Source organism: Mercenaria mercenaria, chromosome 17, assembly GCF_021730395.1.
Source record: "Mercenaria mercenaria strain notata chromosome 17, MADL_Memer_1, whole genome shotgun sequence".
Classification (NCBI taxonomy): Eukaryota; Metazoa; Mollusca; class Bivalvia; order Venerida; family Veneridae; genus Mercenaria; species Mercenaria mercenaria.
The window spans coordinates 42,245,544-42,265,443 of NC_069377.1; the positions used below are offsets into that span (position 1 = coordinate 42,245,544).

The window sequence follows — 19,900 nt, forward strand, 5'->3', positions numbered from 1 at the left end:
CCTCATTGAGACGGTGTGTCATGCGCAAACCTCAGGTTCCTATCTCAAAGGTCAAGGTCACGTCAGATCTTTTCTCGCCTATAACTTTGACATGCATTGAGGAATCTTGTTTATATTTTGCATGAATGTTTAACTCAATGAGACGGACTATCTCAGAGGCCAAGGTCACAGTTAGGTGTCAAAGTGCGGGCTCGACATGTTGTCCGTGGGCATCTAGTTGCTATTTAAGGAATTAAAAACTGACTGCAATAGCAACCAAGTTAAACACATTTTTACCTATATTGTACAGCAATCAAATGATATAATTGTTTATGGCATTTGAAATATAACATTTTTGTTAACCAAACACCCGTTAAAAATCATCCTTTCAAAAAAATATGGTCCACAAAATTCCCCCTTGAATTTGGTAATGGTAAATATTGATGAATGGATAACACCACTATACATCTTGTGTTTTCAAAACATGTGTATAAAAATAAACAAAGACTTTTCATATTTTTCAACAGTTTTATTGCAATCTATATAAAACGATACGCTATAACTAGATTAAATGTATAAAGCATCTAACATGGATATGTATAAAGGGAGGTAATTACATATACAACAATTATAGAAAACAACATAAAATGCACCAAGTTATGAGACTCTTTGTGAAAACAACATAACATGCAACATGTCTTATACTCCTAATACACTCAAATAAAACAGAAAATGTTTTTATTAATTAATAAGGTAAACAGCAAAACAAAAAGAGAGAACAGCAAATGACACGGCCAGTTGTGATGCACTCGGTAATAACAGACAGCAGTCAGTTAGTTATCAGTCTTAAACAATGAGACATAAGAGTACATGCATGTGTACTTGTAGGATTTCCTTCTTTGATAAGCATCTGAGAAGTCTGAACATTAGCTGTTTTATCACATAAAATAGTCATACATGTAATAAATACAATGTACTAACACTTCTGCTGGCAAACTATTCCATTATAAAAATGACTTGTGATTACTGCAAATGCATATGTGGAGATTTCACTAAACTATTCGAAAAGTCATTAGTAAAATTGTTGCATCAATAATTTTGTATTTTGAACTCGCTTTTCAAAAACAACATGGCATTATTTTGATTTCAGGGACAGAATAGCTTCTGAATCACTGCACGTAACTGTGGTAATCATGGAATAAGCAGAAAATTTTTCAATTTTCACACAAATGATATTTACCAGCCACTGCAAATAGAGACAATTGCATATTTTCACTCCTGTTTCAAGTTTGTGAAAATGTTGGTTCTCTCCCTTTGCAGTACCTGACAAATATCCTCCATGTTACATAAAGGCATGTTCATGGTAACAGGTTTGACATAATAAGTGCTCTTTGTATACAATGAAAGTATAAGAAAAGGAAAGAACATGAGTATAGTAATCTATGGCACACAAATATAACTAGATCTATAAAATTTTATATTACAAAAACATGAGATAATATCAAAAACATGCTTGTGAGTAAAATATACATGTACCAATAAAATCTCATTAAAAATAATTAAATAGGTACATCTCTTGTTATTTTCTATGATTAAAATGCAGCTGTTTCTATTTATTTGATTTTTCTGTATGGAAATGATCCACAACAGATCTAAAATTTAAAAGAAAAACATGATAACTTTTTTGCAATTAAATTGCATACCATGGCAAATTACCTGTGCTTCTATGCAGACTTTAGCTGTCCCAAGTTAACCTAGTGACACAACTAACAAATCATCGAATCAGAAATATGAGAGCTCATTGCTATATGTGACCAGAAGGCAGATGAGCTTCTATGATTCCAATGTAATGAAATATAGTACCTCTTCAAAGAAAATTATTGCAAAAATGTCCAAGTACGAGGGGTGTCCCTGAAGTTCACGGAATAACATCCTTGTTCACAAATGCAAACACCAATCTGCGTGAAATGTGGTGGGATTTTTTAAAAACTAAGTATGGTTTGGCAATTATAAACAAAATTTTTTTTCTTTAAAACATTGTCAGTTAATATCACTGTAGAGCGGATAAATTTTCCGCGAAAGGACGTGACGTTTACAGCATGAATTGACGTAATTTCCTGATAATTTCAACGTCATAGCTGTTTCCATTCAAATTTAGCTGTAAATTATGACGTACACATGTGAAAGTGTGCGTATGTCTTCAGATGTCGCCAGCAGAAACCCTGAAGCTGATGAAAAGATCGACAACGCTTCCGCCATTCTGGAAAAAGTGGCATGTTTGATTCTGTAATGGTAGATTATCTGTTGAAGAGCATCCGCCCTACAGTCCTGATCTGGCCCCCATGGACTTCCAACCTTTTCTGGAAATCAAAGCCCAGTTACGCTGCCAACGCTTTGAGTCGAGCTCTGACCTTATGCAAACCACACAGATAACTGTTTCTACTCTCATGGAAACATCCCAGAAATGGATCAGCAGACACTGGAAATGTGTAAACACCGGCGGGGATTATACTGAAGAAGTGAACAGGGAACGTATAATGTAACGTTTTGTTAACATCATCGACATCATATGTGCTCCTGGTGTTGCGTGATAGGTGATTTCTCTATATCCGTTTACGAATTCATGTTTATTGTAATCTTTTGATTCTTATACAGTATTGTTTCGAAATATTAAATATTGTCCTGCCGATTTCTTGTTTAATCAACCAGTATTATGAAAGTTATATATGACAATTCTGCAAACTTCTGGGACACCCCTCGTATAACTAATACTTAATAAAACAAGACAGCCTTAACAGCCCTGAGTTGCTCACGTGACCTTCACTATCTGACCTAGAACATATACATCGCCAGATCATTATATCATAAAAATAAGAGCTCATTGCTGTATGAGAAAAGAAGATAGATGAGCCCAAATGATTCTAATGAAGAGTCAAAATATGCTATATCTTCAAAGAAAAATATTGCAAAGTGTTTAAAGGTTTTTTTAAAAGTAAAAACAAAACTTAACAACATAAAAGAAAATAGTCTAAACATTGCTCTCCAAATAGATGAAAAATATAACAACAACAACAATAACAACAAGGAGTAAATGAAAACAACATATCCATTTCAATTTCTTCTACTAGATCATTATCTAAAGGTAAAACAAATATTGAAATAATAATATTATTACTAACTTTGCTTTCTTGTTTCAAATAAGACTTTTTCAATAAACATTATTACATTCAGTTTACAAAGTCAAAATGAAAAGATCAACTGAATGGCTTTCCTGTCTATAGTCAAAAGTATTTGCCCAAGGTCTCAGCATTGGACCAAGGGCTAAAAGTTTTGCCTTTTGAGTGGCAAGCCATTCAAAGTCTTTAATCACATTAAAAATAAATTTCTAAGTTTTATTCCTCAAGTTTTGACTTTTACTCAGCAAACCTGTGTTGACATACAGATCAGTCAATAGCATAACTCATGTCATGGCGTAACAGTCATTAATCACAGCAGTTAAAACTACTAAAACACCATAAATGCGGTTATATAGGACAAAAACCATTTAGCCCTCATACTTGCTGAATCAACTTTTCTTGTTATCTCTGCCTGCAAATGCAATATTAATTCCCAGTACCAAGTTAGTTGTTTTTCCCCCAACAAAATATATTAACAAGAGGGCCAAGATGGCCCTAGGTCGCTCACCTGAGAAACACACCATAACACACCATAACAGTGTAAACATGTTTGACCTAGTGATTTCATGGGGAAAAAAATTCTGACCAATTATCATTAAAATTGGAGCAAACATCTTGAGTATAAATAAGTATTTTCTTTGATTTGACCTAGTGACCTAGTTTTTGATCCCAGTTGACCCATATTCGAACTTGACCTAGATCTCATTAAGGCTATCATTCTGACCAAATTTCATGAAGATCAATTGAAAAACAATCTGACTAAAGTACTTGATCTTCTAAACGAAGATCTGAGAACGACCTATTCACATACGTCTTCTGTATATTTTGGATTTCCATTATTGCTATTTTTATGTTATCCAATCAGACGACTTGTTCGATTGTCAAAGGATAAGAAAAATATGCGGTTATTCCAGGACTCGAACCCGGGACCCCTCGCTTACAAAGCAAGTGGCCTACCGACTGAGCTAACCGGCTATCTGATACTTTACGACATAAGAATTGTAAATATCAAAAGTCAATGCTACATGTAGATTTGCAAGATGTTGTAAGCTAGGCTCTGATTGGCTAGCGAAAGAGCCGTCAGAACGAGGCAATGAATAGGTCGTTTTCAGATCCTATGCGTAGCGTAATAGGAGATGTACTTTAGTCAGATTGAATTGAAAAATACAGCCTCTATCGCATACACAAGTTTCTCCTTTGATTTGACCTAGTTTTTGACCCCAGACTACCCATATTTGACCTTGACCTAAATTTCATCAAGGCAACCATTCTGACCAGATTTTATGAAAATCCAGTGTAAAATGCAGCCCCTATTGCATACACCAGATTTTTCCTTGACCTGACCTAGTGACCTAGTTTTTAAACCCAGGTGACCAATATTCGAACCTGACCTAGATTTCATCAAGGCTATCATTCTGACAAAATTTCATGAAGATCCGTTGAAAAAATTTTGCCTCTATTGCATACACAAGGTTTTTCTTTGATTTAACCTAGTGACCTACTTTTTGACCCAGATGACCCATATTCGAACTCGACCTAGATTTCATCAAGGCTATCATTCGGACAAAATTTCATGAAGATCAATTGAAAAATACAGCCTCTATTGCATACAGAAGGGTTTTCTTTGATTTGACCTAGTGACCTACTTTTTGACCCAAGAGGACCCATTATCAGATTTAACGTAGATTTTATCAAGGCAATCATTCTGATCAAATTTCATGAAGATCAATTGAAAAAAACAGCCTCTATCACATACACATGTTTTTTCTTTGATTTGACCTAGTGACCTACTTTTTGACCCAAGATGACCCATATTCAAATCTGGCCTAGATTTCATCAAGGCAATCATTCTGACTTAATTTCAGAAGATCAATTGAAAAATATAGCCTCTATCGCATACACAAAGCTTTTCTTTGATTTGACCTAGTGACCTAATTTTTGACCCAAGATGACCCATATTCGAAATCGACCTATATTTTATCAATGCAATCATTCTGACCAAATTTCATGAAGATCAATTAAAAAATACAGCCTTTATTGCATACACAAGGTTTTTCTTTGATTTGACCTAGTGACCTAGTTTTTGACCCCAGATGACCAATTTTCGAACTCGGCTTAGATTTCATCAAGGTAATCATTCTGACCAAAATTCATGAAGATTAATTAAAAAATACAGCCTCTATCGCATACACAAGGTTTTTCTTTGATTTGACCTAGTGACCTACTTTTTGCCCCAGACGATCCATTTTTGAACTCGTCTTAGATTTCATCAAGGTTATTATTCTGACCAAAATTCATGAAGATTAATTGAAAAATACAGCCTCTATCACATACACAAGGTTTTTCTTTGATTTGACTTAGTGACCTAGTTTTTGACCCCAGATGACCCATTTTCAAAATCGGCCTAGATTTTATCAAGGTAATCATTCTGACCAAAATTCATGAAGATCAATTGAAAAATACAGCCTCTATCGCATACACAAGGTTTTTCTTTGATTTGACCTAGTGACCAAGTTTCTGATCCCAGATGACCCATTTTCAAACTCGGCCTAGATTTCATCAAGGTAATCATTCTGACCAAATTTCATGAAGATCAGTTGAAAAATACAGCCTCTATCACATACACAAGCTAAATGTTGACAGACGACAGACATCGAGCGATCAGAAAAACTCATCTGAGCATTGCTCAGGTGAGCTAAAAATCAAACAAACACTTAAAACAGTAACCTTTAAATAACTTCTCATATGATTAACAGACAGTATGAGTTACAAAGCTCTTGCGTATCCAGAAAGGTAGCCGCTTACACATACATTGTACTGACATGAATTTATTTTATCTCCCGGTAAATTATCTTTTAAATACATGTACTGAGCACCAAAGAAGGGCACTAGCAGTGCTATTTTTGACATGTCTTGTATGCTGCCATATGGGAGTAAACACATGACCTACCACAACCACAGCAGCCAATACCAATGAGCTATTGAAGCAGTCTTCAAAATATTAAGTTCATAACAATGTATTTGTGTGTAAATATATGTACATCATGAACACAGCAGTTCACCCATAAATATCTAAACAGTATCTACTACTGTACTGTAACAAGGTCAGAATGTAAGAAAAGTGGTGTAACTAATGTAACAACCAACAAAAAAGTTCAAGAAAAATGTGCAAAATAACACAAACAAGCGATGTAAAAAGTGAATGCCAAAAATTTAAAAACAGTGTAAAAAGTGAATACCATAAGCATAATCGTACAGCACCATGCATTATGGGTAAAGGTAGTTTATGGTGAGCTAACCTAACACTAATTTGTCTCTTGAATTCAGCTGACAAGCTGAAAATGTAAATCTCCTACTGAGGTATGCTCTAAAATAAGGGGTAAATAACTAGGACTGGGAAGATTACTCAGTTAATCGGATCCGATTCGATTACTAGGTGAAACTGGTTTCAATTTCGCAAAACTGCTAATCGCTCTCAAACAATAAACATCATGACTCGTACTTTATCTTTATACATTTCTTTGACCAGCACATAGACCCGCAGTATATTTCCGCTAAAACACATTGAACATATCGGAAATCAATAGTCTCTGATTTGTCTGTCATGACAGATTTAAAATAAAATACACCAAAATATGACCTATTAATTATCACACTGCTTGCAAATGAATAAGTCCCTAACTTCTTAATGAAATCAGCTGCTGGAAGTACCTTGATATGGTCATCAGGAAAGAAAATAGCATTTTCAATATGGTGTCCGATTAACCGGTTCGATTCAATTTCATACAAATGATTAACCGGTTTCAAAATTTTGAAATCGTCCCAGCCCTTAGAATTTTTGTGGTGGCGGTAGGGCTGTGTGTGTGTGTGGGGGAGGGTGATGTGGACTGCTATACTTCTCAAATAACCTCGTCATAACCCAACTGTATTCAAAGTTTAAACTCAATACCTTGAGTAGTGCTGAAGTTGTGCTCTGGACACATTACAAAGGACAGATTTGAACTCAATTTGTGACCTTGACCTTTGACCTATAGACTAAGCTCATGCACTATGCACATTGTCTCATTGCCACCTACCTATAGGCCAAGTTTGAAGTCAATACCTGAATTATGCTCTTCACGCAAAATATGACAGACAGATCTTGCTGTGACCTTGACCTTTGATCTAACAAAACTGGTTCATGCACTCTGCACATCATCACATGGCCACCTACCTATATGCCAAGACTGAAGACAATATCTTGAACGGATAATAAGTTATGCTGCAGACACAAATAATGAAGGACAAATTTGACTTTTGAGCTCCATTTGTGACCTTGACCCTTGACCTATCTACCTGGTTCATGTGCTCTGCACTATGTCATGGTCACCTACCAATATACTATATTAAAAGTCAATACCTTGAATGGCTATTAAGTTATGCTTTGGACATGAAATATGAGGGTCAAATTTGACCTTTGAGCTCAATTTGTGACCTTGACCTTTGACCTACAGACCTGGCTTATGTGCTTTACACATCGTCTTATGGTCATCTACCAATCTGCCAAGTTTAAAGTCAATACTCTGAATGGTTATTAAGTTATGCTGCAAACACGAAATATGACAGATGGACATACAGACATATAAAAAAGGGCATAATTGTAACAAAATAAAAGCTAGTTATGTAACTTTCCCTGTGAGGTCGTCTCATAATGCAAAAAACATGTATAAAGTTTGAAAGCATCTGACCAGGTAGTTATTGAGAAACCTGCTTATATGCAAAACTTTAACCAAAATCTCTAAGTTAAAATGGGGCATAATTTTTACAACATTAAATTTATGTAACTTGACCTGTGAGGTCAAGTCACTCGTGATGCCGAAGCCACGCGTGAAGTTTGAAAGCATTTAGTCTGGTAATTTTAGAAAAATCTGCTTACATGTAAAACTTACATGATACAAACATGGCGACCAAAAAGTGGGTGACAACTGAAGCTCTTATATCTGAAACATTCAAAATAAATGAAAAGTACAAACAAGATGGCAAAATGCTGAAAGTTCTAAATCTTCTACTAAGGTAAGCTCTAAAACAAATAATAAAATGCCAAATTATATATAATAGAAAGTTCAAACAGGATTGCAAAATGCTGAAAATTCTAAATCTCCTACTGACATATGCTCAAAAAATACTGACTAAATACATAGTTATCAAAAATGAGAAGTACAAACAAGATGGCAAAATGCTAAAAAATCTAAATCTGCTACTGAGAAAAGCACTTAAACAAGTGATTAAATACCCAGTTATATAAAATAAACAGTTAAAACAAGATAGCAAAACGCTGAACATTCCAAATCATTTACTGAGGTAAGCTTTAAAATGAGTAAATACACAAGCTGTTTGTAATACACATCCCCCCACCCCACAATGGCCTGTCCCATTTTAGATCCTGAGATCACTAAGACCTTGACATTTGAACTAATGACCCCCAATACAACAGAGGTCATCTACTGACCACTGGCAATTATCTTATGAAGTTTGAAGGCAGTAGACTCAAAGGTTTTTGAGTTATTGAGCCAAAGACATTTTCAGTCTCAAGGCCACTGTGTTGGGGGTGGGGATGGGTAAAAAATATATGATTATACAAAACTATGTTCAAAATTCTATTTAAGCTCTTAGTTCTATGAAAAATTCAACCTAGAGGTCAAATGGCTAAAAATTCTATACAGCCAACTGATAGAAGCTCTAAATGGAATGATAAAATAAAACAAAAATTTCAACATAGATGGCAACAAGCTGAAAACTAAATGAATTTTTAAAATATATCATATCTAGTTATATAAAATGAAAAATTAGCATAAAATAAAAGCATGTAAATAAATTCAAGCTCCCATATGATTACTGTAGTATGAGGAAATCTTGTTTCATACCTAAAATAATAACATATACAGGTGACTTAACAAAATTTTCATATAGTAATCTATACAACAAATCAAAACCAAATAATTAAAAAAATATATTTTGTGTCCATTATAAATATCTCAGTTTATATCTGCACGAACTTGGCTGTTTATATTAGTTAATTATATCAAATATTATAAAATGTTTTGATCCACCTAAACTGTTTCAGACAAACCTGTTACAAAAGTGAAACTAGAACATTTTCCACCTGAAATAGTATTTTTGGAGTATTGTGGAGTATAAAGCCCAAAGATTACAAAACTGAGTTTGAAAACCAGTCTCAATACCTAACTCTGATTGGCTGATTCTGATCAAGATCTAGAAACAGACCAATATCAAGACTGCATTCTGAGACTGGTTGTCAAACTTAGTTTTATAACTTTGGAACACGGAGATTCAGTACCTTTCATACAAGCTTGCTGTATGACCTCACTGGGGACATCTAGCTCATCTTGAAAAATTTAGTATCTATCATACAAGCCTGTTGCATGATCTCAATGTGGACATCTAGGGCATAAAGAAAAATTCAGTATCTGTCATACAAGCTTGCTGTATGATCTCACTGTAGACATTCAGTTCACCTTGAACTGGAGCTATTACTGAATGTGATTAATACCCCCAGATGCTGCTTTGATACAGGGAAAGTAAAATGTTTTGATCATGACCTCTGACCTTAAAGTGTGACCTTGACCTTGACCTTTAATATCTACTGACATCGGCTGTACACTAGATGAAAGTCATCTTGATGAGATTTACAACTGATCCTAGTTGTATGAAAACTCTTCAAATAGTAATGAAGATTTGGAGTGAACACAAACTGAAGCTATTTGATCTTTGACTTCTAACTGTGAAACTGACATTAGTGACCTGGGTCATATGCTCTGCATGTCATCTTGATGAAGTATAAACAATCAGTGCTAGCTTTATAAATTCTTTCAAGCTATTTAGACAATACAGAGCAGACACAAAGCTAAGCTTTTTGACATTTGACCTCCACATGTGACCTTGTCTTTGGACCTGAAGTCTTGGACTGTATGCTCTGCACATCATCCTGATGAGGTAATTAACTGATGCTACTTTAAGCTGTCTGACCATTGACCTCCAAGTGTGATCTCACCACGGACCTAGTGACCTTAGTTGTGCACTCTGCAAATCATCTTGATATAGTTAACAAACGACGCTAGTTATATGAAAATCTTCCCAGCTGTTAAGAAGATACAGCGATGGATGGATGGATGGATGAAAGGACAGACATGTGTGACTCCAATATAGCCGCCATAAACTTTGTATCTGGGGGCATAAAAATTCCATATCTGTCATACAAGCTTGAAGTATGATCTCACTGAAAACATCTTATTCGTCTTGAAAATACAATATCTGTCGAACAAGGTTGGTGTGTAATCTCAATAGAGACATCCAGTTTATCTTGAAAATACAATATCTGTCATACAAGCTTGCTGTGTGCTTTCAATAGAGACATCTAGTTTATCTTGAAAATACAATATCTGTCATACAAGTTTGATGTATAATCTCAATGGGGGCATCTAGGTCAACTTGAAAAAATTCAGTATATGTCAACAAGCTTGCAGAATGATCTCATGGGAGACATCTGGAAAAATCCTGTATCTGTCAGACAAGCTATATGATGTTGAACACAACATCTAGGTCATCTTGAAAGATTCAATATTGGTCATACAAGCTTGTTGTATGATCTCAACTGTTGCTGGACCATCTGAAACACAGAATTACAAGTGATGACTGCTTTCTAATAATCAAGCAAACATATACCCTGTCAACTCATTGAGTAACTGATTACTTTTTGAGATACAGTGCGCTGTGACTTATATTCTCTTATCCACTGACCACAGACATTCATCATGTGACAGTCTTAGGCCCAAGCCTTTTCTAGTTATTGATTTAAAACAATTTCTAGTCTCAAAGGCACAGTGATACTGTTACTTGCATTGATCCTAAAATGTTCTCAATCTTAAGGCCAATCTGACACTGAACTTGATCTACCAACCATTAAAACAATATAGTCATCAATTAGTAACCTAGCTTAAACATTCTCCAGTTAATGACCATAAACTTTCTTTCTAAAGATCCTTTAATCTACAGACCCTAAAACAATAAGAAATAATTACTGACCTAAGGCAATCATGCTGTGATGTTTGATGAAGTTCTAAGTACTCATTATTCATTGATCAGATACTGATTTTTGTTTGGAGGTTACTGTGACGCTGACCTAATGATCCCAAAATAACATGGGTCATCAACTAACTTATCACAGGCAACTGAATCCTATGAAGTATGATCACTGTAGGTACTACTTTCTATGTGATCATGTATAATGTCATTCAAGCTCTATGTTTATCTGATGTGGGGAACACTTAGTACTTGCTGAAGACTCACTGATATTAAGAAGTACAGAAACACCAAGTGGGTTAACTGAAATAATTGTTTCTTATTTGTTGTTGTTGGCTTCTAACTCTGATCAAAAGTTACTATCTTGTTTAATAATAGAGGAAGACTTATGTATCTCTCTAAGAATTACTGAAGGCACAGGCAAGCCCCTTGGTAGAACCACTGACCACAAGCTATATGAGTGTTTTTCTCTAATAAAAAATCAACTCCTGTTGAATCACCAAACCTATACAGTGAAGGGAATTGGTCTCGAAGTCACCAACTATAACAACTTTGCTATGAAGACCACACAAACCGTACCTAGAGGAAAGTACGTATCCTTGCCAACCTCCTGTCTGGCTGCCTCCACTGCATGTTTCAAGGCAAACAACACTGAACAACTCATACATAATGGGGGCTCCCCACAAGCTGAAAATATACAAATTCAAAGAGAAGTGAACCATGGACATAACTAATCTCCAACTCGGCTATGTTTTTGTTTTCTATCCTATTTGCATTTCGGCTGCAGTTGTCTTCAGAATTGGTAAGTCAAGAAAGGGGCATAATTTTGTAAAATTGCAAGAGTTATGGAACCTGTGCAATGCAAGTAAAATCATCATAGTGGACAAGCGTCCATTTCCATTAGTGGAAAATACGGCCTGTTAATCTTTGAGCTCACGTTCTGATTGTTGTGCATACCACAGTCATCGTCAAATAATAGAGAAAATTTTGTGCCAAGTTATATCATATCCCTCTGTGGATGACAAAGTTACAGACAGACAGACAATGTGTAAACCCATAGGAAGAATTCTTGACTGAATGAAAACAATGCATGTCTTTTTATTTTTTATCCACTTCTGATACATGTCAGGAAGTGAAGAACTGGAGGTATCAGGAACTCTGATACGGCTGAATACTCTTGACTCTCAAGCAAACAAATAACTCTTTTTAATATGTAGGCAGTCTCTTTGATTCCAGTATACTGTTTTTTAAACTGAAATTTAAAGTGAAATCATCAACTGGGAACAACATTACCTTTGGACCTTAGAATGCCAATAGGGTTTGGTGCATCTTTCAGCAACTGTATCCTGAAGTCTATTGGTATATCCTTCGATGATGGAGGCTTGTAGTCCTGTATTATGTAAAACATGTATTTATCAAGGGCAATACTTAGCTAGGCTTGTAGTCCTACAATAAATAAATACAAGAATATCAAAATCAGGGAGCTTGATAAGCTGGGATTCCATGCTATCCTGTAGTAAGTAATTAAATCTGTAAAAAGGCCTTTTGGAAGCATAGAATGCAACCAAGCAACATAACAGCAGATGCCATATGATTAAGTCTGTTCATCAGAGGTAATGTGCAACACCCCTCACATCCCCTCCTAACACTGGCTTTTAAAAGCGGAATTCTATTATGATAAAAATGAATGTAATCCATGATTCCAAAGGACCAAAAAATATAACGACACTGAAACATATAACGAAACATACATTAAACTGGGAACCTGATCAGTTTGGTTTATGTTCCTATAAAAAGTATAAGAGGGTCATGATGACCCTGGATCGCTCACCTAAGTAATATGAGCTACATGTTTCAAATGTCAAACTGATGATAAAATATTAAGGAAGTCGGTAGGTCACATTAATGGACAATGAAATTCAGTTTTACGATTTGTGTGCAAAACTTTGTATGTCATTAAAATTTCAAGGCTGTTTCTTAAAAAACAAGAAAGTAGGTCAGTAGGTCAAGGTCACAGTCAAGTGACATCATATCACTTGGGGTCATCAGGTAATTATAATTAAACAGTCTTGGAAATAGGATCAGATGATTTTTTAAGTACTTTTCCTATGTAACTCAGATAATAAGTAAGTGACCCCAGGGCGGGGCCTCTTTTAACCCCAGGGGCATAATTTGAACAATTTTGGTAGAGGACATACCAAATATGAAAAGCCTAGGTCGTATGGTTTCAGACAAGAAGATTTTTAAACTTTTTTTCCTATATAAGTCTATGTAAAACTTGGAATCCCCGGGGCGGGGCCATATTTGACCCTAGGGGGATAATTTAAACAGTCTTGGTAGAGGACCACTAGATGATGCTACATACCAAATATCAAAGCCCTAGGCCATGTGGTTTTGTACAAGAAGATTTTCCAAGTTTTCCCTATATAAGACTATATAAACCATGTGACCCCCGGGGCGGGGCCATATTTGACCCTAGGGGGATAATTTGAACAATTTTGGTAGAGGACTACTAGATGATGCTACACACCAGATATCAAAGCCCTAGGCCCTGTGGTTTTGGACAAGAAGATTTTTAAAGTTTTTCCTTTCGGTTGCCATGGCAACCAGAGTTCTGCATGAAATTCAATTCTTTGAATAATTTTTAAAGGGGGCCACCTAAGGATCATTCCTGTGAAGTTTGGTGTAATTCTGCCCAGTGGTTTTCAAAAGAAGATTTTTTTAGAAATTATTGACCGACGACGTACTACGCACGACGGATGACATATGACGCACGACGCATGACGAACGACGAACGACGGACATCAAGCAATCATTATAGCTCACCTTGTCACTTCGTGACAGGTGAGCTAAAAAAAGAAAGTTGGTCAGTAGGTCAAGGTCATAGTCAAGTGACTCCTAATTACTTGGGGTCATTAGGTAATTATAATTAAACAGTCTAGGAAATATTTTCAGATAATTTTTTAAATATTTTTTCCTATTTAACTCATATACAAATGTCTCCCAGGGCAGGGCCTCTTTTCACCCAGGGGCCTAATTTGAACAATATTGTTAGAGAACCACTAATCACTGCTACACACCAAATATCAAAGGCCTAGGCCTTGAACTTTCAGACAAGAAGATTTTTAAAGTTCTTTCCTATAAAAAGGCTATGTAAAACTTGGGACCCCCAGGGCAGGGCCTCTTTTCACCCTAGGGACATAATTTGAACCATTCTGGTAGAGGACCACTAGGCAATGCAACATACCAAATATCAAAAGCCTAGGCCTTGCAGTTTCAGGTAAGATTTTTAAAGTTTTTTTTCCTAAATAAGTCTATGTAAAACTCGGGGACCCCCTGGGTGCGGTCTCTTTTCACCTCAGGGATATAATTTGACTAATCTTGGTAGAGAACCACTAGGCAATGCAACATACCAAATATCAAAAGCCTAGGTCTTGTGGTTTCAGACAAGAAGATTTTTAAAGTTTTTTCCTATATAAGTCTATGTAAAACTTGGGACCCCCGGGGCAGGGCCTCTTTCCACCCCAGGGTAATAATTTAAAAAATCTTAGAGGACCACAAGGCAATGATACATACCAAATATCAAAGACCTAGGTCTTATGGTTTCAGACAAGAAGATTTTTTGAAGTTTTTTTCCTACACAAGTCTATGTAAAATTTGGGACCCCCGGGGCGGGGCCTTTTTTCACCTCAGGGACATAATTTGAACAATCTTCATAGAGGACCATTAGATGATGTCACATGCAAAATATAAAGGCTCTACACCTTGCGGTTTTGGACAAGAAGATTTTTTAAGTTTTTCCTTTCAGTTGCCATGGCACCCAGAGTTCTGTGTGGAATTCAATTCTTTGAACAACTTTTGAAGGGGACCACCCAAGGAACATTCAAGCCAAGTTTCATCAATTTCCACCAAATGGTTTCAGAGGAGATGTTGTTTAAAGGAAAGTGTGGACAGATGGATGTTGGATGGTGAGCGATCACAATAGCTCACCCCAAGCACTTTGCGCTGAGGTAAAGCTAAAAATGGGGAAACTGGTTAGCTGGGTTTGTTGTCCTGTAATAGTTAAAGGTTGTATTATACAGGGAGACTGCTTAGCTAGGCTTGATGCCCTATGATAAGTAAAACATATATTAATCAGGGAAACTGTTAGCTAGGTTTGTTGCCCTGTAATAGTCAAAGGTTATATTAGACAGAGGGCTTGATGCCCTGTAATAAGTAAAATATGTATTAATCAGGAAACTGGTTCGCTAGGATTGTTATCCTGTTATAAGTAAAACATGTATTAATCAGGGAAACTGGTTAGCTAAGTTTGTTGTCCTGTTATAAGTAAAACATACAGTTGAACTTCAATGGTTCGAACTCGGATCTTTCGAACACCCGGGATCACTCGAACTCTTCTCCCGGTCCCGAATTTATTCCTTCTTTATTCTATATAGTTCTACCTCGGATCACTCGAACTTCGAAAATTCGAACTCTCAAACTCATTTGGTGGTCCCTTCGGCTTAATTACAGTGATAATTACACCTATTCAGTCGAACAGACAATTTGTCGCCGGAATGGCTTGTGTTTACAAAGTTGTTCACACCTCTGCCTGACATTCACCAATCTTCCCCTTTAACAGACGCATGCGTAATTTTCACACGCTTATGGAATTAGCATCGGTATACGACAAACAAATTAAATAAAGTGACTTTCATTCACTGCAATGCTTCAATGGGCTTTGATTTTACGAATAGAATTATTTAAAATAACTGAGCAATGACTGTCTTTATTTTTTCTGCATAAGAACGGGAGACCTGATGTCAACTTTCATACTGCTTTAGCATGGCTGAACAACTTAGAAAAGGACCCGAAAACGGGGGCATATCTAAAGTCGGCTACTTGAAGGCAATATAATTATTTGATAATATTTGTACTGGACTATGATTCATAAAGGTTTGCTTTTCATTTGATGTTGTCTTCACTAAATTCTTATAATCATATCAGTGTTTTATATGTGTTTTTTTTTCGTACCTGTATCTATGTCATGTTTGAAAGTAAATAATAAAGCATATTTCAGCGTTCGATTTTTATTCATCATCGTATCATGCACACATTTAGGTACAATATGAAAATATATTACGATGTAAGGTTTGTCATGCCCTCGAATTCCCAAATTCAAAATGGCCACCATTTGGATGGCTCAAACAACGGAAAACTCGAACTAATTTCCACGGGACCCTCGAGTTCGAGCCATCGAAGTTCGACTGTATATTAATCAGGGAAACTGGTCTAAGCTAGGTTTGTTGTCCTGTTATAAGTAAAACATATATTAACCAGGGAAACTGGTTAGATAGGTTTGTTGTCCTGTAACAGTTAAAGCTTTATTAGACAGGGAGACTGATTAGCAAGGCTTGATGCCCTATAATAAATAAAACATGAATTGATCAGAGAAACTGGTTAACTAAGTTTGTTGCCCTGTAATAGTTAAATGTTGTATTAGTGAGGGATACTGCTTAGCTAGGCTTGATGCCCTATAATAAGTAAAACCTGTATTGATCAGAGAAACTGGTTAGCTAAGTTTGTTGCCCTGTAATAGTTAAATGTTGTATTAGTCCGGGATACTGCTTAGCTAGGCTTGATGCCCTATAATAAATAAAACCTGTATTGATCAGAGAAACTGGTTAACTAAGTTTGTTGCCCTGTAATAGTTTAATGTTGTATTAGTGAGGGATACTGCTTAGCTAGGCTTGATGCCCTATAATAAATAAAACCTGTATTGATCAGAGAAACTGGTTCACTAAGTTTGTTGCCCTGTAATAGTTAAATGTTGTATTAGTGAGGGATACTGCTTAGCTAGGCTTGATGCCCTATAATAAGTAAAACCTGTATTGATCAGAGAAACTGGTTCACTAAGTTTGTTGCCCTGTAATAGTTAAATGTTGTATTAGTCAGGGATACTGCTTAGCTAGGCTTGATGCCCTATAATAAATAAAACATGAATTGATCAGAGAAACTGGTTCGCTAAGTTTGTTGCCCTGTAATAGTTAAATGTTGTATTAGTCAGGGAGACTGCTTAGCTGGGCTTGATGCCCTATAATAAGTAAAACATGTATTGATCAGAGAAACTGGTTAGCTAAGTTTGTTGCCCTGTAATAGTTAAATGTTGTATTAGTCAGGGGTACTGATTAGCTAGGTTTGATGCCCTATAATAAGTAAAACATGTATTGATCAGAGAAGCTGGTTACCTAGGTTTGTTGCCCTGTAATAGTTAGATGTTGTATTAGTCAGGGGCACAGATTAGCTAGGTTTGATGCCCTATAATAAGTAAAACCTGTATTGATCAGAGAAATTGGTTAGCTAAGTTTGTTGCCCTGTAATAGTTAAATGCTGTATTAGTCAGGGAGACTGATTAGCTAGGTTTGATGCCCTGTAATTAGTCAAACATGTACTAATCAGGGAAACTGGATGGTTAGGCTTGTTGTCCTGTAATGATTAAAACTTGTATTAATCAGGGAGACTGATTAGCTCAATATTTCTAAGTTACAAATTAGCAAAATTGGGCCATAACTGGCAAAACTATATGACACACATAATGAAATCCTGAAAAACTGTGAACATCTCAATCAAAAGGTTTGAACTGTGTAAAAAAATTTAGAATTTTTAAAATAAATGTATACCCCCAATCAACATTTCACTGCTGATTAAAAACAAGAGGGTCATGATGACCCTCAATTGCTCACCTGAGTAATATGAGCTACATGTTTCAAATGTCAAACTGATGCTAAAATATTAAGAAAGTCAGTAGGTCACATTCATGGTAAATGAAATTAAGTTTTACGATCGATGTGCAAAACTGTGTATGTCAAGGCTGTATCTTAAAAAACAAGAAAGTAGGTCAACAGGTTAAGGTCACAGTCAAGTGACATCATATTACTTGGGGTCATAAGGTAATTATAATCAAACAGTCTTGGAAATATTTTTTCCTATATAACTCATATAATAACTAAGTGACCCCAGGGCAGGGCCTCTTTTAACCCCAGGGCATAATCTGAACAATTTGGTAGAGGACTACTAGGCAATGCATCTTACCAAATATCAAAAGCCTAGGTTTTCTGGTTTCAGACAAGAAGATTTTTTCCCCCTATATAAATCTATGTAAAACTTGGGACCCCCAGGGCAGGGCCTCTTTTCACCCCAGGGGTACAATTTGAACAATTTTAGTTGAAGACCATAAGACATTATGCTACAAACCAAATATCAAAGGCTTATGTCTTGTGGTTTCAGACAAGAAGATTTTTAAACTTTTTTTATGTAAAACTTGGGACCCCCTGGGTGGGGCCATATTTGACCCTAGGGGGATAATTTGAAAAATCTTGGTAGAGGACCGCGAGATGATGCTACATACCAAATATCAAAGCCCTAGGCTGTGCCGTTTTGTACAAGAAGATTTTCAAAGTTTTCCCTATATCAGTCTATATAAACCATATGACCCCTAGGGCAGGGCCTATTTGACCCTAGGGGGATAATTTGAATAATCTTGGTAGAGGACCACTAGGTGATGCTATATACCAGATATCAAAGCCCTAGGCCCTTTGGTTTTGGATAAGAAGATTTTTAAAGGTTTTCCTTTCGGTTGCCATGGCAACCAGAGTTCTGCATGAAATTCAATTCTTTGAATAATTTGAAAGGGAGCCACCCACAGATCATTCCTGTGAAGTTTAGTGTTATTTTGCCCAGTGGTTTTCAAGAAGAAGATTTTTTTAGAAAATGTTGACGCACTACACACGACACACGACGCACGACAAAGATTTAGCGGTCACAAAAGCTCACCATAAGCCTTTGGCTCAGGTGAGCTAAATAACTGATAGAAAACACTTCTGGTCAGTCATTAGTAGAAGTTCAACATTTGCAGAACAGTATTTAATTTCCAACTGGAAAAAAACAACACTTTTGTGCATAATTACTAATAGTTGAAATAAGTTTTCTGTAGCAACATTAGCAACAAAATGCATTGATACTCTAACAGAATGACAACTAGAAGATGCTTTTGTAGAAAAGCGCATGTCTCCCCTAATGCATAGTCATATAGGCAAGCAGTCAATAGGGGACAGGAGCGAAAATCAAAGAGACACTGCTGATTGGCTGTAACAGAGATCATCTACTTGACATGTCCAATCATCCCACTAAGTTTCAACATTCTGGGCCTATTGGTTCTCAAGTTATTTATTGGACACAGTTTTCCATGTTCAGGCCCCTGTGACCTTAACCTTTAATAGAGTGACCCCAAAATAATAAGGGGTCATCTACTTTGCATGTCCAATAATCCTTTGAAGTTTCAACATTCTGGTTCAAGTGGTTCTCAAGTTACTGACTGGAAATGGTTTTCCATTTTCAGGCCCCTGTGACCATGACCTTTAATAGAGGGACCCCAAAATCAATAGGGGTCATCTTCTTTGCATGAACAATCATCCTATGAAGTTTCAACATTCTGGGTCAAGTGGTTCTCAAGTTACTGACTGGAAATGGTTTTCCATTTTCAGGCCCCTGTGACCTTGACCTTTAATAGAGGGACCCCAAAATCAATAGGGGTCATCAACTCTGCATGACCAATCATCCTATGAAGATTCTGGATCAAGAGGTTCTCAAGTTATTGATCGGAAATGGTTTTCCATGTTCAGGCCCCT

The 19,900-nt window shown here is 36.2% G+C and overlaps 1 protein-coding gene across 2 annotated transcripts in view; it reads right to left on the reverse strand.

Moving 5' to 3' along the window:
• Positions 1–487: 487 nt before the first annotated feature.
• LOC123535767 (uncharacterized) overlaps positions 488–19,900 on the reverse strand; it is a 168,251-nt gene continuing 148,838 nt past the window's right edge. For both annotated transcript variants that reach the window (XM_053528019.1, XM_053528020.1), the window contains 3 exons: positions 12,528–12,624; positions 11,814–11,921; positions 488–10,821 (listed from right to left, as the gene is read on the reverse strand). In XM_053528019.1, coding sequence (XP_053383994.1) covers positions 10,751–10,821; positions 11,814–11,921; positions 12,528–12,624 — 276 coding nt within the window. In that variant the 3' untranslated portion in view covers positions 488–10,750. The remainder of the gene's footprint in view (positions 10,822–11,813; positions 11,922–12,527; positions 12,625–19,900) is intronic.